The sequence below is a fragment of the Trachypithecus francoisi genome, unplaced genomic scaffold (assembly GCF_009764315.1).
Source record: "Trachypithecus francoisi isolate TF-2019V2 unplaced genomic scaffold, Tfra_2.0 Lachesis_group1, whole genome shotgun sequence".
NCBI classification, from domain to species: domain Eukaryota; kingdom Metazoa; phylum Chordata; class Mammalia; order Primates; family Cercopithecidae; genus Trachypithecus; species Trachypithecus francoisi.
Window position 1 is genome coordinate 7270193 of NW_022681454.1, and position 16053 is coordinate 7286245.

The following is a 16053-nucleotide window of genomic DNA, read 5'->3' on the forward strand; positions in this document are numbered from 1 at the left end:
CAAAATGTGAAATCAGCCTAAGTGCCCCAAAGAATAAAGAAAATATGGTATAAATACACAATGGAATGTTTTTCAACCATAAAAAAGAACAAATTCCTATTATCTGAAGCAACATAGATGGACCTAGAGGTCATTATGTCAGGTGAAATAAGCCAGTCACAGAAAGACAGATATCGCATGTTCTCACTCATATGTGAGAGCTAAAAAAGTGGACCTTGTGAAGGTATAGAATAGGATAGTGGTTACTGGAGCCCAGGCATGGGAAGGGGTAGGTTTAGATGAAGGAAAGCAAGAATATAAATAAAATATATTTATTACCACTGAACTGCACACTTAAAGAAAAGATGGTGGCCGGACGTGGCAGCTCACACCTGTAATCCCAGCACTTTGGGAGGCCGAGGTGGGCAGATCACAAGGTTAAGAGATCGAAACTACCTGGCCAACATGGTGAAACCCTGTCTCTACTAAAAATGCAAAAATTAGCTGGGCGTGGTGGCGGGCGCCTGTCGTCCCAGCTACTCAGGAGGCTGAGGCAGGAGAATCGCTTGAACCTGGGAGGTGGAGGTTGCAGTGAGCGGAGATCACACCACGGCGCTCTCGCCTGGCAACAGAGTGAAACTCTGCCTAAAAAAAAAAAGAAAGATGGTAAACTATATATTTATATTTTGTCTCAATTTTTAAAGGTCACTCAAAAAAAGAAGTAAAACCAATTGAATAAAGATCTTCGATCTAACTGTTAGTTTACAGGAAATACAGGGAATAGAGAGAGGTACAGTGACACCCATGGAAGCAACTGGTCAAATCCAGAACATGGGACATTCTGCAGGGTAGAGGCCTGACTTCCCTAATACATCAATGCTGGATGGAAGGCCAGAATGTTCTAGAATAAAGGAAACTTAACTGGCATTATGGGATTTTGTTTGGTTCTTGAATTAAATGTTCAGTTGTAAAAAGACATTTTGAGACACTTGAGGTAGTCTGAATAATGACAGATAACTAGACATTTCTCCTTATTGGGATTGTTTTAATTTTTTTTTTATTTTGAGACAGTCTCGCCCCTGTTGCCCAGGCTGGAGTGCCGTGGCCAAGTCTTGGCCCACTGCAACCCCCGCCTCAGCCACCCGAGTAGCTGGGGTTACAGGCGCTTGCTACCACACCTGGCTAATTTTTGTAGTTTTAGTGAACACGAGATTTCACCATATTGGCCAGGCTGGTCTTGAACTCCTGGCCTCAGTTGATCCACTCACCTTGGCCTCCCAAAGTACTGGGATTATAGGTGTAAGCCACTGCACCCGGCCTGTTTTAAATATTTTATATATAATAATGACAGGTGTAGGGAGTCACACCCTACCTCTGCCCTCTTAGGGGTCCCAGCTGGGCCTGAGAATTAAATTGACAAGAGATAGATTAACAGGAAAACAACATGCAAATTTAATATAAGTTTGACATGACACTGGAGCCTGCGTAAGGAAATGAAGACCCAAAGACGTGGTTAGAGGTGAATGGTAATATGTTGAGTTGGACAAAGAATAGCACGTTGTGAAAAAACAACTAAATTATGTGATGAGGCTAAAGGCGGGTAAGAATTATTTTACCAAGATCTATTTTTATAGAATTATCTTGGTCTCAACTTTTCATGCTTGATGGTAAGAATGTTGCTTTCCTTCCAATATAGGGATGGCATCCTTCATGTGGGAACTTCATCCCTCTACTTTTAAGAAACAGGTTGGACCAGGCGCGGTGGCTCATGCCTGTAATCCTAGCACTTTGGGAGGCCGAGGCGGGTGGATCGCGAGGTCAGGAGATCGAGACCATCCTGGCTAACACGGTGAAACCCTGTCTCTACTAAAAAATACAAAAAATTAGCTGGGCGTGGTGACAGGCCAACTCTCTGAAAGAAGGTCCTGGTCCCAACTACTCGGGAGGCTGAGGCAGGAGAATGGCGTGAACCCGGGAGGCAGAGCTTGCAGTGAGCCAAGATTGCACCGCTGCACTCCAGCCTGGGCAACAAAGTGAGACTCAGTCTCAAAAAAAAAAGAAACAGGCTGAAGCTCAGAGTGATCTGGTACTAGCTAGTTTGTTTGTCTTTGGAGGCATCTTTAGCTGAAAATAGTCAGTATGTCAGAACACCACATTTTGGGGTAGTATATTTTACCACTCTTTAGCAACAAGGTTAGGTAAAGTAGATATGCATGTACATATTCATGCAGACAAGTTACTCGATACATAGACATACACACATCTATCTGTCTGTTGATCGGTCTGTCTACGTATAACTCCTTGACAGTTAAAGAAGCACGGTGAGGTGTTTATAGGTAAAATGACAGATCTGAGATTTGCTTTAAATTGCTCAAACATGAAAGGCAGTAGAGACAACAAGATTGGTCAATATTGACGAGTTTTGAACCTGGTTAATGTGGAAGTCATATACTGAAGCCCTTGCAAATTTTGTCATAGTTTTCTTAAAACCCTTGAATTTTTACAGTCGTACACCATTCAGATTATCAAAGATGTTTGACATGGTGGAGGGTGGGGCTAAGTGTGAGGATCCTGATGTATGGCTGGGGGTCTCTTCTGGAAAGCAGTTTGTCTGGATGTGCCAGGAGACTTATGGATGTCGCTGACATCTGACCCAGCAATTCCTCTCGTGGGAATCCGTACTGAGGAAATGATTGTGAATATCAAGAGCTCTGTAAAAAGTGATTTGCTTCAGGATTATTTTAGATTTTGAAATTTGCAAGTAATGCAAATGTGCAACAATAGAAGAATGGTCATTGAATGGTGCTGTATCACATGACAAAATATTTTGCAACCCTTATGAAGAGGCATTTAGTTTTTAAATACCACTGGAAGATATCTATAACAATGTTAATTGGAAAATAGCAATGTTAATTGGAAAAAAAGGATAAAATTGTACCTGCATGCATCTGTGTAAATAGTGGACATTTATGAAAAAATATGCATAGAAAAAAGGCTGGAAGGAAATATGACAAAATGTCTTCATTAGTTTGAATTGAATCATGACCTTCTACTGTAAAGACATGCGGCACTATTTACAATAGCAAGGACTTGGAACCAACCCACATGCCCATCAATGATAGACTGGATGAAGAAAATGTGGCATATGTACACTATGGAATACTATACAGCCATAAAAAATAATGAGTTTATATGCTTTGCAGGGGCATGGATGAAGCTGGAAACGCTCATCCTCAGCAAACTAACACAGAAACAGAAAACCAAATACTGCATGTTCTCACTCATAAGTGGGAGTTGAACAGTGAGAACATATGGACACAGGGAGGGGAACATCACATAGCAGGACCTGTCAGGGGTGAGAGAAGGAAGAGCATTAAGACAAATAGCTAATGTCTGAAGGGCTTAAAACCTTGATGACGGGTTGATAGGTGCAGCAACCACCATGGCACATGTAAACCTATATAACAAACCTGCACGTTCAGCACATGTATCCCAGAACTTAAAATAAAAAGTAATAATAATAAAATAACAAAATGCCTTCATTAGTTCTGATTGAATGATGGATTCACAGTGAACGAAATCTTTTTCTATTTGTCTTTATTTTCCAGACTTATTTTTACCATGAACATAAATTAACTTTTTTCCTATGTAGCTTTTCTTAGCTTTATAGAGGCATGATTAACATATCATAAAATTCACACATTTTAAGAGTACAGTCTGATGTGTTACTGGAAGTGTATACAGTTTTGCAACTACCACCAGTCAAGTTTCAGAACACTGTGACTCTGTGAACTGCCTCATACATATTTTCAAGTAGACTTTATTTTTAGAGCAGTTTTAGATTTACAAAAACATTGAGAAGATAATACAGATAATTCCCATATATCCTGCACCCAGGTTCCCCTGTTATTAACATTTTCTATTATTATGTTACATTTGTTAAAATTAACAAACCAATGTTGATACAGTGTGATCATGTATCAGTTGTTATCAAAGTCCATGCTTTATTCAGATTTTCATAGTTTTTAATCTAATGTCCTTTTTTCTGCTCTGGGATTCCATCCAGGATATGACATTACATGTAGTAGTCATGTCCATAAATTAATTTTTAATGGGAAGAAAAGTAAAATAAACTATTTTTAAATCCTCCAAATATATTAGCTATCCATTTTTCCCTTGGTTTCCTTGTCATTGTTGACTTGTTACTTGTTGACAAAAACATGTCTTATACATTCCTTTGTACATCATGTGGTACCTTACAAATTTACTACGAGTCAGCTAATGGCCTTCAATAATTGGATGAAGCAGAGGTGAGTGGGGAAAGGAAGAAAAGGAGGACAAAGAAAGCCCTTGCCTACACATAATTTAAAACCTCAGAGCTTTGAAAGACCTTTGGTTTCTGTTGCAATTTCATGTAATGGAATTCTTTTGGTTTTTGTGTTTGCCAGGTTGGAGATTGCAACCCTGAATCGGGCAGATGCAGATCTGGAGGCTTGTCGAACACAAATCAGCAAGGATATCATTGCCCTTCTACTGAAAAATCTCACCAACAGTGGCCACCTCTCACCCCAAGTAGAGAGAAAAATGAGTGATGTTTTCAAAAAGCAGTTTATGTTGCTGGAAAATGAAATACAAGAGGAGTACGATCGGAAGATGGTGGCATTGACAGCTGAATGTGACCTGGAAACAAGAAAGAAGATGGAAAACCAGTACCAGAGAGAGATGGTGGCAATGGAGGAAGCAGAAGAGCTGCTGAAACGTGCTAGTGAGAGGGTAAGACAGGTCTGAAAGGAAGGCGTTCCCTTTCTCTCAGGGATTTGTCATTTATCTATCTACCCACTCATCTGTCCATTTGCCTCCTCCATGCATCTACCTATCACCCATCCAACCATCCACCCATTCGTCTATTCACCCTTTCATTCATTCATGCAACCATTCCCACCATCCATCCATCATCATCTATCCATCCACCCATTCACCCACTCATCCATCCACCCACTCATCCATTCATCTATGCACCTGTCCATCCATCCACCCACTCTTTCACCCATCTGTCTATCTACACATCCATCTATCTGTTCATTTATCCACCTACTCATTTATCCATTCACCCTCCCATCCATGCCACCCATCACCCATCCAACCATCCATCTACCCATCCACTCATTCCCCATCCAGCCATCTACCCATCCACTCATCCATTTACCCATTCACCCATGCTTCCATCCATCTACCCATCCACCTGTCTGCCCATTATCACTCATCTACCCATCCATCTATCCAGAATTCATTAGCAAAAATGTGTTGATTACTTACTGTCCATCAGGCATTGGGTTAGGCAGTGAAGGTATAGGGAACAATGAGACATGGTTCTTCCTTTCAAGAAGTTCATAGTCTTATGAAAAAAATCTGTACACATAAAAAATGAGACTTTATTCAGTCATGTTTTAATAGAGGTATGTTCACAGTGCTGTAGAATTCATGGGTAGAGAAGAAAGGCTTCATTCATAGCAGAGCACGTCTGTAGAGGGCATGGTTCACAGAAAGTTGTGATGTCAGAGTGCATGTGTCCCCCTCTGGACTATAGCCTGTTAGGTTACAGTTCTCTCCAGCACAGGCTCTAGAGTCAGAAAAACCTGGACTCACAGTCTAGTACATTCCAGCTCTGCTCCTGAAGGCCTTAATTAGGCACTACAAGCCTAATGGCAACCACCTCTCAGGGTGGGTGGGAGAAGCAATGTAGGAAAAGCAGCTGCCCGGCGCCCATGGGCTGCAGAAGGCTCTCAGCTCACAGTGCTCAGCTGGAGTTCTCATCACTCAGCCTTCCCAGGGCTGGCCCAGATTGCTCAGAAATCAGCTCTTGTTTTTCCAAAAGTTATGTCAGTTGCTGCCTTGAAAGAACTAGAGTTTTTCCTGAATGTACCAAATCAAACCTGCTTTCTGTTTTCCTCTGTGAAAGAGATGGCTTATTCAGTTCATGTGACCTGAGCCTGCAAATCCTGTTCTGAACATTTACTCCCCTAGGGAGGGCTTCCAACTACTTAAGAACAAGCTTCTGAACTCAGCTTCCCTTCCGCAGACCGTGGCCATCTACAGCTCTCTTGTTAACAGCTCGTGACTCACAGATGGTCATCTGTGGTCAGATGTGGGATGAGCAGTAAAGAAAAGGGGCGAAGTCCTCACTGTCCTGCCCGCATCTGCTCCCTTGCTCCTGGGGCCTCGCTTGCCTTCAGAACCATCTCATTTTAGGGTGTGGCTTGTGTACTCTTTGGCTCTCCTGTCCTAGTTTCCTGTGGCTGCAGTAATAAATCACCACAAATTTAGTGGCTTAAAACAACAGAAATTCATTCTGTTATATAATAGTTCTGGAGGCCAGAAGACCAAAATCTAGTTGTCAGTAGGATCCTTCCATGTTTGGTTCAGCTTCTGGTGGCTCCAGGTGTTCCTGGGGTTGTAGCTGCATCACTTGAATCTTTGCTCTGTCTTCCTGTGGCCTTTTCCCAGGTAACCCTCTCATCTCCTGTCTCTTATAAGGACATTTGTCATTGAATTTAGGTCCTACCTAAATAATCCAGGATGATCTAATAAGATCTTAAATTAATTTCATGTGGAAAGACCCTTATTCCAAATAAGGTCCTGAGGTTAGGATCTAGACATACCTTTTTTGGGGGGTGGGAGTGTCACCATTCAGTCCACTGCAGCCTCCCTCGCCGACACTGCCCTCTGATGCTCTATGACTGGGCTGGTCAACATCACGCATCCTTGAGCCGGGCCCTTAGGAAGAATGTATTGAATGCACTGTTCGGTGATTCAGCCCCTAAATGATCCCATTATCTCTCTTTTGATTCCTTCCAGAATCTGTTACAATTTTTTTTGTTGTTGATTTTTGAGATAGAGTCTCACTCTGTTACCCAGACTGGAGTGCAGTGGTGCAGTCTTGGCTCACTGCAACCTCCACCTCCTGGGCTCAAGTGGTTCTCTTGCCTCAGCCTCCCGAGTAGCTGGGATTCCAGGCGCCCGCCACCATGCCCAGCTAATTTTGGTATTTTTAGTAGAGACAGGGTTTCGCCATATTGGCCACACTGGTCTCGAACTCCTGACCGCAGATGATCCACCCATCTTGGCCTCCCAAAGTCCTGGAATTACAGGCATGAGCCACCATGCATGGCCAATTTTTTTACCTTTAAAAATAGTACATGCTTAACAAGGGAGGCCTGGACAGTGCTTTAAGGCAGCAGTCAGCAAACAAGGACCCACAAGCCCAATCTTGCCCAGCTTGTGTTTGTATGGCCCACAAGTTGAGTATGTTTTTTACGTTTTTAAAGAGTTTTAAAAATCAAACACACAAACAAAAAGAAGAATACGTAACAGAGACTTCAGATCGCAAAGTCTAAAATATGGCCCCTTACAGAAAGCCTATCTGATTTCAAATTCAAAGCTGAAAAAGAAAAAGCCCTGGAAAAAAAAAAAAAAAAGGGAAGCCCATCCCGCCACTCAATGGCAGAGGATCATTCATTCGGCCCATTATTGAGTTCCTACTGTATACCCAACCCTGGAGATACAGGGATGGCTCAGGCCGCCTTCACAGCTGCCCTCAGGTGCCAGCATACATTTTAGCCTTTTGCTTTATCCATTTATTTTTACAAAGTAAGGATTATGCAGTTTGTATAATTATATATGTTTCTTGTTTTCACTTTACATCACAGTATACACATTTGCTGATTTTATTAAATACTCTTACAAAATATGATGTATAAAAATAACAGCTCATTCTTCCTTAGCATGCACGGTGTGTCTGGCATTGTTCTAAGCACATCCCATTGACCATCTCTTTATTGTTCACAACAACTCAGTGAGGTAGGGACTGAGAGGATCTCACTTTGACAGGTGGGGAAACTGAGCTGGGGAAGGTTCACCAACCTGAGGCCAGTCAGCTGCATGTCCGGCAGCACGCCCCCAACCACTGTGCACACTGCCCCCTCCTGCAGTGGAGGTTACATCCCTCTGCTGTGTGCCCCATGTGAACCCATCCTATGGGGCATCTAGAATGTTTCTAGTGCCTTTGCTATCAAAAGACTGCCTGGGGCAGTGCTTTTTTATGTGGAGAGTGTGAGGACAGGATGCTGGGACTGTGCCCTGCTCCCGTCTGTCACACAGTCCCTCTCCTCCTCAGGGCTTCCTGACCCCTGTATTCTCCATGACTTTTCTGCAGCCTCTCTCCCACCCACACCACCTTGCCCACCAGCATGCAGTGGGTGGGCATCATCACTCTAGATTTCCTAGGTCACCCTGTTCAAAGACAAGCAGCCACCTTATTTGAACCAGTCTGTTTCCAGAAATAGTATCTGAGCTGCAGAATTTAATAGAACTAGTTTCCTTCCAGTCCATGCAAGTGATTCCATCTCACAAAACCACAGACTACTTTATAATTATCCATCATGTGTTATAGTCATCTTTAAATAAAATACATAAAAATATTTTGGATGTATTATTCCACCAAGAATTGGTTTTAAAAAAATACATAAAAATATTTTGGATGTATTATTCCACCAAGAATTGGTTTTTTTTTTTTTTTTTTTTTTTTTTTTTTTTTTTTTTTTGAGGCGGAGTCTCGCTCTGTCGCCTGGACTGGAGTGCAGTGGCCAGATCTCAGCTCACTGCAAGCTCCGCCTCCGGGTTTAAGCCATTCTCCTGCCTCAGCCTCCACAGCAGCTGGGACTACAGGCGCCCGCCACCTCGCCCGGCTAGTTTTTGTATTTTTAGTAGAGACGGGGTTTCACCGTGTTAGCCAGGATGGTCTCGATCTCCTGACCTCGTGATCCGCCCGTCTCGGCCTCCCAAAGTGCTGGGATTACAGGCTTGAGCCACCGCGCCCGGCCAAGAATTGGTTTTAAAAAAGAAAAGCAAAGGAGCAGTGTCAGCTTTCCTGAGTAAAGTTTAGTACAGTACTGAGTAAAGTACAGTCATCCCTCCCTCGGTACCCAGGAAGCATTGGTTCCAGGACCCTCCCCACCATCCCGCCCCTATGGATACCCAAATCCACAAATTCTCAAGTCTCTGTTATAAAATGGTATCGAATTTGCACATAACATACACAAATGCTCCTGTATACTTTAAATCATCTCTATTACTTTTAATACTTAATATGATATAAATGTTGTTATAAATAGTTTATATAAGTGCTGTATAAAAAAATAGTTCTGTGCTGTTTAGGGAATAACAACAAGAAAAAAAAAGTCTGTATATGTTCAATACACAGAAATTTTTGACCTGCAGGTGGTTATATCCATGGATGCAGAACCCACAGATACAGAGAGCTGACTGTAATTAGTGGAGAGCTGAAATGTGTTCATATTATAATATTTAAATGCGTATATAATGCCTTATAGTTCTCAAAGCATTTCTCCATTGAGAAGTCCTGGGGAGAGTATTGGGGGATATAGGCGCAGATGGCAGGTAGCTGGGGATTATTTCCTCATTCTTTTCCTCCAGTAGGCACATTGCCCAGTCATCCTGGGTCTCCTTTCCCCATCCTTAAGACAGGGATAATCATGAAGCCTGAGGTCTTAGAGGGCTGTTGTGAGAATAAGTAAGTTAATTATCATATAGTACCTCAATCATTGCTCGGCACAGAGTCAGCCCTGGACAAGGGTTTACTATGATTCATAACTGAATGTAATTTTTAAAGATGCCCGTGGCGTAGAACACAGAATGTGAACTCTTTCTACTTGAAGGTGGGCAAACCGAAGCCCGGAGGGGAAGTGACTGGCAGTCCAGCTTCCTGCATCCAGTTCAGAGCTGGGTCCTTCCTCTGGGGTTCGTCTTCTCTACCCAGGCTCTCCCCGCTGCTTTTCTGCCACTTAAAGAGGAGGCCCAGCAGATGTCTTGTCCTGGGCTGCCTGAGGCTTTCTAACCCCTCTGTGTGAGTCTTTGTCCTAAAGGAAGAGATTCCTTCAGCACAAGAATTCTGACATTTTCACCGTTTCTGATTATTTGTTTTTATAAAATATTTTTACAATATGCCTGTCTTGCTAAGTTGAGTACGGAGAGTATGACAGCACAGTCAAGGCTTTTGAGCGGGATTTCACTTTGTGATGCTGTAGAGTCAATATTATGCACAGCAGCTGCTCCAGCCAGCCTGATGCAGGCCTGTGCTTTCTCACACTGGAACTTCTGTACCCTCCCTTCAGGTTTATCCCCCTGACTTCCTCCATGGGACACTCCCTCCATGGGACACTTGCTTTTCTAGGTGTTGGAAACCATAGGATACATGTGCCTTATCTCACTGAAGTCTGTTTTATTGAGAAGTTCAATAAGATGTTGGGGGTGAGCAATCATTACTTTCACATTCCTTTATAATGCCCATTTGTGGCCAGGTGTGGTAATCCCATCACTTTGGGAGGCCGAGGCAGGTGGATTACCTGAGGTTAGGTGTTTGAGACCAGCCTGGCCAACATGGTGAAATCCTGTCTCTACTAAAAATACAACAATTAGCTGGGCATGGTGGTGGACGCCTATAATCCCAGCCACTCGGGAGGCTGAGGCAGGAGAATCACTTGAACCCGGAGGGCGTAGGTTGCAGTGAGCCAAGATCGCGGCACTTTCACTCCAGCCTGGGTGGAAGAGTGAGACTCTATCTCAAAAAAAAAAAAAAAAAAAACACATTTGTTGACAATATTTAAAATATAAACTTTTATATAAGAAAACCCAGATTTCCAACTAAAGGATGGGAAGACTGAGCTGTGTTATGTCCGTATTCCTGCAGTGCCCTTTGGTGGACGGGATAGAGGCTGCCCCTACAGGCAGAGCTTGCTCTTTGCCCCAGTCCCCAGTACTTCCTAGTGCCTGTCACATCAGGCAGCCTCACTAGTTTGCAAACATGACCTCCCCTACTTGGCAGGCCCGGGGGTGTGCCTCTCCTGCTTTAGGGCTTAGTTTTCTCATCTCTGCCACAGGAGGTCGAACTAGGTCAGGGGTGGAACTAGCATCTGCAAGGCTCTGAACTCCCATTCGGAGTGGGCATGGGAGTCCTGTCCACATGTATTTTAGAGAGTGTTTTACTATGGGACAAATACATTATTGCCTCATACTTTATTCTTCTGCAGACATATAATTCTAAAAAAAGGCCCCAAAGTTTTATTTTAGGATTTGTGTGTGTCTGCTTTTTATCTTGTCTGTGAGAAGCTAAATGAAAATTACCCCATATTACATTTCTGTTAATTAGAATAAATTGAAGTTTGCGACTTGTCAAATTCTATACTGTCCAGAAAAGGTCACTTTGATGGATGAACCGACATAACTGGCACCGATTAGTCGTTCGTAGAGGATGCCGCTGCGGTGCCCAGACCCAGGGTCCTGACACCCTCCTGGCTGTTGGTGAATTGCATCCTTTGATTTAGATCAAGTCAGTTGTGAATACCATTTCTCTGTAATAGAGTGACTCATTTTGTCGAATCTAATCCTTTGTTATGAAATCAGCTTTTTAAAAAGACTGAATTGTTCTTTGAGGGGTAAGGCAAACCATTAGTATGGGCATGGATCCTGATAGAGTTGCCAAGAGGATGCACATAAAAATCTTTGACTTATAGCCTTGTAGCCCCTGCTGTCATCCACTAGGCTTTGCTGTGAGCACCCGCGGGGCAGGGGAAGCCATGTGGTGGCCCTTGGACCTCTTTGGAAGGCTCTAAATAATGTTTCTCTTTCTGGCCCAGATTCTGAACAAATCAAACAGTAAGTAAAAGGGGCTGGAGAGACAGAGAAAGCTAGAGATCAGCGTATCACCTTTATGAGCTTCTGTGAGTTATTGGAAGTGGAGGTGAGCAGGTCTGCGACTTGGGAAATTGGGGAGCAGGTGATGCTATTTACTGCAACCAGAGAATTCCGGTGGGTGATAGAGCATTCCGACCTTGTTTAGCCTGAGGGAGCTCTGGCCCTTGCCCTCTGCACTGGAGCCCCTTCTGCCTTCCCTGGGCCTCTGCTCAGCCCAGCTATGGCATGATGCCGCACCTGCCTGCTTCCCAAGGCCAGGCCTCTCTTGGCCGTTTGGGATGGCTGTACCCACGCCTCCTGCACGCGTAAGCCTTTCCCTGCCTTCGCTTCGCCAACAAGCTCCACTGTCACTGCCTGTGTGGTTTCAGACCTTGGAGCCTGAACACTTGCTTTCAACACTCTTCCTCCCCTGCTGAGCATGAGTGAGAATCTGGGAAAGTTCTTCCCTTCTCTGAGCTTGTGTTTCTTCTCCTATAAAATGGAGGGTGTCCGTTTTCTATTCCTGCCTAATCAACCACACACATTGAGTAACATTGTCTCAGTGTCCATGGTCAGGAGTCCGGGCACAGCTTCACTGTGACCTATGCTCAGGGTGCTGCAGGCTGGCAATCAAGGTCTTGGCTGGGCTGCATTCCTCTCTGGAGCTTGGGGTCCTGGTCCAAGCTCATTCAAGCTGTTTGCAGACTTCACTTCTTTGTGGGTACAAGACTGAGGCCCTCAGCTCCTAGAAGTTTCCCTTCTACGTAGACAGTTTACAGCATGGCTGTTTGGTTCTTCAAAGCCAGCGGGAGAGGGTCTGTGTCTTTAGGAAGGCTCCAGTGCTTTTAAGGAGTCAGGCCCACTCAGAAGAGTCTTCGTTTTGATTAATTCAAAGTCAACTGATTAGTGACCTTAATGACATCATCAGGACACCCTCAGCTTTGCCGTATAATATAAACCAACCACAAGGAGTGACTTAATCAGATTTATTCCCATGCTCAAAGGGAGGGAATTTATGTGGCGTGTGTACTGGGGACTGGGACTCAGGATCTATTCTAGAATCCCACCTACCCATGTGGAGTGAAGAACCGCTCCCTCTGAGGGCGTGAGTCTTACTGAGAAATTGCGGGGAGGCTGTATGCAAATACATCAGGAGCTGAGTAAGAAAGGTAAGCTTCCTTTCTTTCCTCAGGCAGGACCTCATACTATGCAGACATCCAAGCAGCCATTTCTTAACGCCTCTTTTGCTTCTCCTTACCCAAAGGATCTCCACTTGGGCCTGATTGCTGGTATTTTTCTCTTCAGCGAAATTGAGAATGAAAGACAGGGGAAATAATCTTGTGAGCCTGACAGCATGATCCATTGATAGTGAAGAGATTTCCATTAAAAAAAAAATTTCCATTTTTTACAGGCTATTTTCTAGCAGTTTGATTTGCACATTTCCACCCCTGCAAATATTCTGCTTTAAGATTATTAGAGAAAACATTTAGATAACAGGGGAGGACAGGTTGGAACAGCATATTCCAGGGCTTAGTAACCTCATTATTGTCAGCTTGGTACTGTGTGTGTGTCTGTGTGTGCACGTTGCTTTTGCTGTGTGTGTATATGCTGTGTGTGCACATGTACTTGTGTGTACTTGTGCCTTGTGTGTGTGCACATGTGTGCATGTGCATATTGCATGTGTGTACATTGCATTACACATTGCGTGTGTGCATGTGCGCAGATATGCATGCGCATACTGCATGTGCATGTGTGTATATATTGTAATGCATATGTACGTGCACCTGTGTGTTCATGTACACGTTGTGTGTGCACATGTGCCTGTACACATTGCATTGCATGCACATGTAGGTGCATGTTCAGTGTGTTAGTTTCTCACGCGCTCCCTCTCTTCTCTCCAGTCTGCTGTAGAGTGCAACAGCCTTCTGCGGACCCTCCATGGCCTGGAACAGGAGCACTTGAGGAAGTCTCTCGCTTTGCAGCAAGAAGAAGACTTTGCCAAAGCTCACAGACAGCTAGCTGTTTTCCAGAGAAACGAACTGCACCGTATCTTTTTTACCCAGATAAAAAGTGCTATTTTCAAAGGGGAATTGAAGCCAGAGGCAGCTAAAACGCTGCTGCAAAATTATTCTAAAATACAGGTAATGCCTCAGATCAGCCTGGGTGTGATAGAAAAGTAATTTTTTTGAATTGTTTCAGTAAGTGTCTCCTCTCTCAGAGTTCAGTCCTGCCTCTCCTTTGTACTGTGCACTAGTGAGCTTTCTCTTCTATTTCTTGGTGTGTGGGTTTCCAGTAAGCAGGGAAAATGGTGGCTTGGAGTACAGGTCTTGAACTCAGGCTAACCTGGATTCGAATTTCAGTTCCACCACCGGTCTACTGCGTGAACTTGAGCAAGTTACCTCGCTTCTTTGAGTTTCCTCACCTATAAGATGAGTGTGATAGAATGTCTACACTCACAAGGGTGTGATGAACATTTGATGAGCTGACTCATGGAAAGTTAGTGCTTGGCGTAACATATGTTTAATGTATACAGCAGTGGACAATAAATATAGGCCAGGCTTGGTGGCTCCCAGCACTTTGGGAGGCCAAGATGGGAGGATTGCTTGAGTCCAGGAGGTTGAGGCTGCAGTGAGCCATGATAGCACCACTGCGCTCCAGCCTAGGTGACAAAACCAGACGCTGTCTCAAAATAAATACATATGTGTATATATATATATATATATGCATGTATGTGTGCATGTATCGATGTACATGTAGGGTTTAGTATCTGTGCCTGGATTTACTTGGAGAGATTTGTGTATTTTTGCATGTCAGCTTGAGTGAGAATGTTGTTAGTCCAACAGAATAATTCCTTAGGCAGTAGTGAAAACAGTCTATCTGAAACTGTGCACATCACTATGGAATTTCTTAGGAGGCCTGTGTGAGGTATTTTATGTGCACAAGTGCATGCACACACAGGCACACAGAGTGACATCACTGCTTTACAAGAATGCACTTTGTTGTTTGGCTCCAGCACTATCCCTGGTGCTGACAGCTTGCTGTAGCTGATGGTAAGGGTGATTGTGAGCAAACTCTTATTTTACTGTGTGGAACTTTCTATCTCGAATGTCAGTAAGATGTTTGAGAAATGCAAAGGTCATTGTTTAGACAGGCTGCCTCTTCCAGGTTTTGAGCCAACCTCTGTTTCTAAAACAGCAAGGGTACCTTTGAATAGTGCTGGAGGCCTTGGAGCAGCATCTGGCAGAGTCAGGTCCACAGGAGTGGATTCGTTCCTCAGTCCAGTAATGTGTTCACAGTCATGAGTGCATCACTGTGGTTCTTGAGCAGTGCTTTTTCTGATGTAGTGGACACTGCTATCTCATTTTTATCTTTATAAGTGAAAATCTTTCCAGAAAATTGGCTTGCTGGTTAATTTTCCCACTGTGAAATTCCCTATTTGTACTAGAAGGACAGACTCCACCCATAGCAGAATGAGTCACGTCCACCTAGGGGGAATCAGGGCTTAACAGCCAGGCTCTGTTAACTCCATTGCTAAGACAGTGGCGAAAGATGAACTGGAACATCCAGAGGAGGTGCGGGCACAGGCGGCCGTCCCTGCATCTGTGGGCAGGTCCTCAGCATTCTCCCAACTACTGACAAAGACAAAGGCTGGCCCTGCCCATCCTCCAGGGACCTGCAGCCAGCACCAGGTTGAGTGCATGAGGACTAAGACATTAGGGCCGTCCCAGGAGGAGACCTAGTAATCGTCACAAGCCTCCCACTCCCAGAAGGCACCCCGGACATAAAGAGAACGAGCTCCCTGCTCCATTTAATCTAGGTTTTTCCTAGATTTATATACGCACACAAAGCACAAATTCTGTCGTATTCGTAGCTTGGTATTCAGACATCATGGCATTACTTAGATATTTACAGAGTTGTTGTCATTTTACTCTCATGATGAGCAATGGCTGACTCTCAATACCAGAGCACTCAAGTTAAAAAGAATGCATGGTATTGTGAGTGATACTATGCCAGAAGAAGTAACTCCACAGGTGATAACAGTACTGCCATACAAGCTTTTTTGACCAGAGCTATGAGAATATTTAAGGATGCCAATTCTGAATTTCCTTACGACCCATCAATCAACACGCACGGATCCCATTCCGTGGAGAACAGGAACATTGCCACGACCTTCCTATTGTATGGATTCTGGTGCCAGTGGCTCTTAGGGAGATGCTAGTGTGTGTGAAGCCACACCTGACTGACCATGCAGCTTTTCAACGACTGGATGGTGCTAATTCCCAAGTGTCGAGATGTGGAGATGTCACAGCTCTTACGTGGAAAGGA

General features: G+C 44.0%; 1 protein-coding gene across 2 annotated transcripts in view; it reads left to right on the forward strand.

Annotated features, from left to right (window-relative positions):
- Positions 1-16053, forward strand: part of EVC2 (EvC ciliary complex subunit 2) — a 148454-nt gene that overhangs the window by 66663 nt on the left and 65738 nt on the right. For both annotated transcript variants that reach the window (XM_033213720.1, XM_033213719.1), the window contains exons 10-11: positions 4428-4752; positions 13629-13868. In XM_033213720.1, coding sequence (XP_033069611.1) covers positions 4428-4752; positions 13629-13868 — 565 coding nt within the window. The remainder of the gene's footprint in view (positions 1-4427; positions 4753-13628; positions 13869-16053) is intronic.